This window comes from Beta vulgaris, chromosome 8 (genome assembly GCF_026745355.1).
Source record: "Beta vulgaris subsp. vulgaris cultivar EL10 chromosome 8, EL10.2, whole genome shotgun sequence".
In the NCBI taxonomy this organism is placed as follows: domain Eukaryota; kingdom Viridiplantae; phylum Streptophyta; class Magnoliopsida; order Caryophyllales; family Amaranthaceae; genus Beta; species Beta vulgaris.
This window is the reverse complement of record NC_079209.1, coordinates 19,978,753-19,985,992: the sequence shown is the minus strand read 5'-3', so window position 1 is coordinate 19,985,992 and position 7,240 is coordinate 19,978,753. Positions and strand designations below refer to the sequence as shown.

The window sequence follows — 7,240 nt, the reverse complement described above, 5'->3', positions numbered from 1 at the left end:
AGGGACCATCTGTTCTAGGACTTAACTTGGAACACCTTTTAGAAGGAAAACGCTCCTTCCTTAGGTGAATCCATACCCAATCTCCGGGAGAAAATTGAACATCATGCTTCTTTTTATCAATTCTTTCTTTGATCTTTGCATTGGCACGCATGATTCTTGTCCTCACAAGTTCATGAAGCTTCTTTATCTCTTTAGCACGTTCATCAGCCTCTTTACTAAATTTTTCTCGAATGGGAAGGGGAGCTAAATCAAGAGGAGTACATGGATTGATCCCATACACAACTTCAAAAGGACTCAATCCAGTGATCTTATGTGGTACCCTATTGTATGCAAATTCAGCATGGGGTAGCATTTCTTCCCATTGTCTCGGACTTTTAGTGGCTAGGGCTCTTAGCAAAGTTCCCAAGGTTCGATTAGTTACCTCGGTTTGTCCATCGGTTTGTGGATGAGATGAGGTGCTAAACTTCAACTTGGTTCCCATCTTTTTCCACAATGTAAGCCAAAAATGACTTAGGAACTTAGTATCACGATCACTAACCATACTCCTTGGCACTCCATGTAAACGAACCACTTCTTTGAAGTACAAAAGAGCTGTTTGAACCGCATCATGAGTAGTATGGCTAGGGATAAAATGAGCCATCTTTGAAAATCTATCAACTACTACCATCACCACACTTTGTTGTGTTTTGTCTAGAAGTCCCGTAACAAATCAAGGCTAATGTCTTCCCATGGGGCTTGTGGGGTAGGAAGGTAGATGTTGACCTTGAGGAAGAGAGTGACCTTTGGCGTGTTGACAAGCTACACACCTTTTGACAATGTATTCGACATCCTTCACCATTCTAGGCCAAAAGAAATAATCACTCACCAAGGTATAGGTCTTCTCAATACCAAAGTGTCCAGCTAGGCCACCTTCATGAAATTCTCGGATTAGAGACTCCCTCACACTATGCTTAGGTAAGAATAGTCTCTTGTTTTTGAATAGAAAGCCATCATAAATATGATAGTCTCCATGAGCATGAACTTGACACTTTGCAAATATTTCACCAAAATCTGGATCATCACTATACCTTTTTTTTTTACTTCCAATCCAATGACTCGATTTCTAAGGGAAGTAAGTAGTAAATACCTTCGGGACAAGGCGTCAGCACCCTTGTTCATCTTTCCGGATTTATGCTTGATGACAAAATGATAGGCTTGCAAGAACTCTACCCACTTGGCATGGCGTGGCTGAAGTTTTTGTTGGCTTTGTAAGTATTTGAGAGCCTCATGATCAGAATGTAAGATGAATTCTTTTGCAATCAAATAATGTCGCCAATGGTCAAGGGACCTCACAAGAGCATAGAACTCTTTCTCATAGGTAGAATACTTCCTCTTTGCTTCATTTAATTTCTCACTAAAGTAGGCTATGGGGCGTCCACTTTGAGAAAGGACCGCACCAATACCAACTCCGAAGCATCACATTCTACTTCAAAAATGTCTTCGAAGCTAGGCAAAGCCAAGATAGGGCTGTGGTGAGTCGAAGTTTAACCTCTTCAAATGCCTTTTGTGCTTGATGACTCCACTCAAATTGCTTAAGTTTAGTAATCTCAGTGATAGGGGCCATGAGAGTACTAAAATCTCGAACAAACCTCCTGTAAAAGGAAGCTAAGCCATGGAAACTTCTTACTTGTTGGATGGAACTCGGAATTGGCCATTCTCTAATGGCTTGCACCTTCTTTTCATCTACTTCAATGCCATCATGTGAAACAAGGAAGCCAAGAAAGGCAACCTGATTTGAGAAGAAATGACACTTCTCAAGGTTTCCATAGAGTTGTTCCTTCTCCAAAACTTCGCACACTTGGTGTAGATGGTCAACATGCTCCAATTCATTCTTGCTATACACCAAAATGTCATCGAAATACACCACTACAAATCGACCAAGAAAAGGTTTCAAAGTTTGGTTCATTAACCTCATGAATGTGCTTGGTGCATTTGACAATCCAAATGGCATGACTAGCCATTCATATACAATCCTTCTTTTGTTTTAAAGGCCGTCTTCCACTCATCCCCTTCATGGATTCGAATCTGGTGATAACCACTCCTTAGGTCTATCTTTGAAAAGACTTTCGAACCATGTAAATCATCTAGAAGATCATTCAATCTTGGAATAGGAAATCGATACTTTATAGTGATCTTGTTAATGGCCCTACTATCAACACACATACGCCATTCACCATTCTTCTTAGGTACTAGCAATGTAGGGACAGCACAAGGGCTAAGTGACTCCCTAATCAAGCCTTTCACCTTCAATTCCTCCACTTGCCTCCTTATCTCTTCGGTTTCTTTAGGATTTGTCCTATAAGCAGGTTTGTTAGGTAGGCTAACTCCGGGAATAAGGTCAATCTTGTGTTGGATGTCTCGTTTAGGGGGTAAGCCAGGGGGTATTTCTTGTGGAAAAACATGTTTGAATTGGTTGAGCAAAGGGGTTAGCAAAGGGTGTTGTGTTTCGGATATTGGATGAGGGGTTTGATCTAAACCACTCAAAATGAGCTCTTGGAATGACTCATATTCATGGTAAGATGATTTGATGAAGGTAGTGAGGGATACTGGACTTTTGGTTGGACTGTTGGTATGTTCTTTGTGCCGTGGATATAAAGGGGTTAGGACAATCTTCTTTTGATTCTTCACAAAAGCATAAGTATTCTTGTAACCATCATGTATCACCTTTCTATCAAACATCCAAGGTCTTCCCAATAGTACATGGCACGCATCCATGGGGATAACATCACACCACAATTCTTCCTTATACTCCTTTCCAATGGTGAAAGCTAATAATACACGTGAAGAAACATGTATTCCTTTTCCTTGATTCAACCATTGTATGACATATGGGTTAGGGTGAGGGGTAGTTTTCAGGTTTAGCTTAGTAACCAAGGTTTGTGAGGCCACGTTGGTGCAACTGCCACCATCTATGATTAAGGAACAAACTTTGCCTCCTATGGTGCACCTCGTGTGAAAGATAGCCTCTCTTTGGAATTGTTCCTCGTTAGTAGGTATACCACTAAGAGTTCTTCGAACCACTAAGCATTCACCATCATCAGGTCCAATGTAACGTCCCTCTTCTTCCTCCTCCACATTCTCCTCCTCCTCCTCTTCATATCCCTCTTCTATGGCTTCATACTCCACAAGAGTTATAACCTTTTTATTAGGACATTCAGAGGCAATGTGCCCTAGTCCTTGACATCTATAGCACCGTCGGGTTGTATTTGGCACAATAGGTTTGGTTTCATTCTTTTGGGGTGGCTTAGAAGAGTAGGAAGTGTTTGGTTTAGAAGGGGTGGTGTTTGGTTTAGAGTAGGGGGTAGGTTTAGTAAAGGTCCGAGAGGAGTCCCATTTACCTTTGGATTTGTTTTTGTTTTGCCGTTCCACTTTGTGAGCTAACAGAACTAGCTCTTCTAAGGTTGAGTAAGAGTGCAACTCAACCACATTTGCAATAGAAGGGTCTAAACCTCCTAAGAAACGCACTAGTGTTTGAGGTTCATCCTCCAAGACATCACATTTCATGATGTAAGCCTCGAACTCCCTTGCATATTCTTCAACTGTTTTACTTCCTTGGTTAAGATGATGGAATTTTGAGAAATTTTCTTGCACATAGTAAGTTGGTAAGAACTTTTGTTTGAGAAGCTTCTTCATCTTCTCCCAACTCCTTACTTTCTCCTTTCCCATTCTTTCTCTTTTGGCACATATGCTCGCCCACCAAGTGGATGCATATTTCCTTAACTTCAAGGCTACAAGTTTCACTCTTTTATCCTCCGGAACTTGCTTGTAATCAAATACTCTCTCAATAGTTCTAATCCATTCAACAAACTCATCAGGATCAAGCTTGCCATCATAGTCAGGTATATCAACCTTAATATCATTAGAAGGTCGAGGATTGAACCTTCTAGGACGCAAAGTTACTTCACTTGCATCATCCGAATCTTCACCACCTTCTCGTTGGTGTTGAAGTCGAATTGAGAGTTGCCTTACCTGGTCTTGCAACAATGCCATTCTAGCATCACTCTCCCTCCTTTCTTCTTCAAATACTCTTAGGGTCTCACGTAAGGGTGTTAATGAGCCAGGGTGGCTCGCAAACTGTTCGAGCTCGGCTCGGTCAAAGCTCGGTCAAAGCTCGGCTCGGGAGGGCTCGACTCGAGTTCGAGATCGGCTCGTGGCCTTAGCGAGCCGAGCCTGAGCCTAGTAGAGTTCGGCTCGAAAGTTCGCAAACATGTTCGTAAAATGTTTTAAGATAGGCTTTATGTAAAAAAGTATTGTCCCACATCGATAGAAAAAGTAAACACCAACTTTGTTTTTCCTATATAATCTTATTACCCTTTAAATTCATTATAATTCTTGTTTGATTTGTCTTATTTTATAATGTTGGACAATCAATAAATATGCAAAGCCTAGAAACTTGGATTAGCATAAAATTAATTCTTTTATTATATATAATTCTATCACCTTTCTTGTACCCATGTTGGGAATATGAGGAATAATGCACGGTGTTTGTGAATTGTAAATTATTTAGTTAAGTTTTATAAGTCCCACATCGGTGAGACAAAAGCAAAATTTTACATCTCCAAATATAAAATGTGCATGATATGGAAAACAACTACAACCCATCTCTTCTTGGTGCCCGTTGTAGAGCCTAAGTGGGTTCCTTTGTTGGGATTTTGGAAGTCCCACATTGGGGATGAAGCAAGAGTAACAAGGGACCTTTTGTATTATATGGGCATGCATAGATAGGAGTACAATGGATGGTTTTTGGGCTTGTCATATTTAATGAAAATTAGCCTAACATCCATAATTATAAAGAGTTTGACAAAACATAATGTTGAGCTTATTTAGCTAAGGTTTATAAGTCCCACATCGATGAGGCAAAACCAAAACTTCATATCTCCAACTATAAAAGGCGCATGATAGAAAAATCTAAAGCACCCATTTTTTCTTTTTCTCGCTGCTCACTATAGAGCCTAAGTGAGTTCCTTTGTTGGGATTTTAAAAGTCCCACATCGGGGAGAAAGCAAGAGTAATAAGGGATCTCTTGTATTATATATGGGGTATAGATAGGAGTAGAATGTATTGTTGTTGGGCTTGCATTATTTAATGAAAATTAGCCTGACATCCATACTTATAAAAAGTTTGGCAAAACATTGGGCTATATCTAAAGTCTTGGATAATGTTAAGCTAAATTTTCTTTCAATTTTTAAAATTTTAATTTCACGAGCCAAGCTTCGAGCCGAGCTTCGAGCTGGCAGCCGAGCCTGGTTTTGTTCGTTTCGAGCTCGAGCCGAGCCTAAATTTTTTATGCTCGACGAGCTTCGAGCCGAGCCGAGCTCGAACTCATTCATTCTCGAGCCGAGCCGAGCCTAGGTATGTTCGGTCTCGGTTCGGCTCGTTAACACCCCTAGTCTCACGCCAATTTGCAGGGGGATTAGCTTCATCTCCCATGATTATGAAAAGTTCGAAATGGGTTGTGTTGGATTTTATGGTTGTGGGGAATGTGTTTGGGGCTTATGGATGAATGAAATGGTTAGGATTTAAGCTTAGCTCTGATACCAAGATGTTGTATAATTGGAGTAACACTCGAAGTATACAAGTTTAAAGGTTTCGACTAACAATGGCACTGAGTGTGGCACTGAGCATGGCACTGAGCCAGGACGGAATTTTGATAAAATTAGACAATCAACGACTTGAATCCACAAGTTTGATTGAATAGCAACTTCTAAACTACTTGGATAAGTCACACCACCAAGCAATCTAAAAGGTCCTAAGAACACAAACTAACTTGCTAAGGTTAGTTAAGCATAGGTACGAAACACTTGATTCCAATCCAAGAATACAAAGTATTAAGCAAAGTATAAAACTCACGTTTTAAGTCATAAAAGTCATGTCCCTTTTCATTCACTTTGTCCGAATATAAATAGGACTTGTTACAACTTAATTTTCAGATTTCTAAACAAAAGAATTAAAGAAATAACTAACCTAAGTACATGATCAACTAGTGCTAATTAGTGGACAATTACATGATAAACTTGATCAGCCACTAACCCACATTCGGTTAGTTACAACGGCTAAAAATGCTAACAACCTCCCTATTTTAGTGGCGCCTCAATGCTGCTTGTAGGGACGTGTTTTGCTGCACTTGTGTTTCAAATTTGAACGTGGGAATGAGGGTGAAACAACTCCCTATTCTCACGCCACTTTCACCTTGTAATCTCCATCTTCTTTGCACGTATAATCCAGCTTCATTATCCATGTACTTTTACATTTTAACTAAGAAAGACGAGCTACATAAGACTCCATTTAACTAAGGACTCACGATGAACAAACTATCATGAAATACATGAAATAATAAAACTCCTATGGATTTAATGACTCGACATATCTAACTTATTTGAACAAAAGAACAACAATGAAAATGAGGACTTAATGAATCAAATTAAAGACTTCCATGAAAGAAGCATTTAACTCATCAAGTTTAAGAAGGAAGATACAATCACCAACCAAATGAATTAGCTTAGTATCCTTGGCAACCTTCAATGGTGGCGCAACCTCGTCACCATCTATAACAGATTAGCGGTTTTGTTAAATCAACAACTAAGCGAGCCCGAAGAAAAGCCTCCTGTGGGAGACCCGACCCGGTTTCTTCGACTAAATTAACCAACCCGACGTGAGATAATATTCGAGCAGTCCATGCATTTTCCAAGAAACGCCAAGGTAAATTATGGATATTTACCCATAACGTAGCCAAGCTAAAGTTTATAGTGGAAGGAACTTGATTGGCTGAACTAGCGCGGAAAGTAATAATCTTACCATCTATTACAGTGGTGTGTTGGCGGAGAAGAGCCGCGCTATCCCGCGGGTCTTGACACTCAAAGATAAAATAGACCCCGGTGCGAAGAATTCGAATGGAGCCACGAGTAATCCACTGAGTATTAACCACATTAGTAACCAAGCTTGTATTTGGAGGACACAAGGTCAGAGAAACGGCCAACTACGGAGTGGCTCCACTCTATATTAGGAAGCGGAGGAAGATTAGATGGAGGGTGGCTAACAAGGATACCCATGCGCTTATGGATAGAACGAACAGGAAGTCCTTCACTATTACTAGTTTGAGGTTCTGAGAAGCTCATAACTCTCAAATATATAGGTTTTGGAAGGTGAAATTTTATAGTAGAATTTTGTTACTGGGAAAGGTTGTTGGAACTAAGCGAAAGAT

The 7,240-nt window shown here is 40.2% G+C and overlaps 1 protein-coding gene across 1 annotated transcript; it reads right to left on the bottom strand.

The window, feature by feature from the left end:
- Positions 1-1,992: 1,992 nt before the first annotated feature.
- LOC130589856 (uncharacterized) lies at positions 1,993-4,029 on the bottom strand. The gene has a single exon (XM_057391470.1). It carries the CDS (start codon positions 4,027-4,029, stop codon positions 1,993-1,995), a length of 2,037 nt encoding a protein of 678 aa, XP_057247453.1.
- Positions 4,030-7,240: the final 3,211 nt, after the last annotated feature.

What these genes read in the sequence shown, in the direction of transcription:
- LOC130589856 (XM_057391470.1), bottom strand. Translation starts at nt 4,029, where the DNA reads ATGGCATTGTTGCAAGACCAGGTAAGGCAACTCTCAATTCGACTTCAA.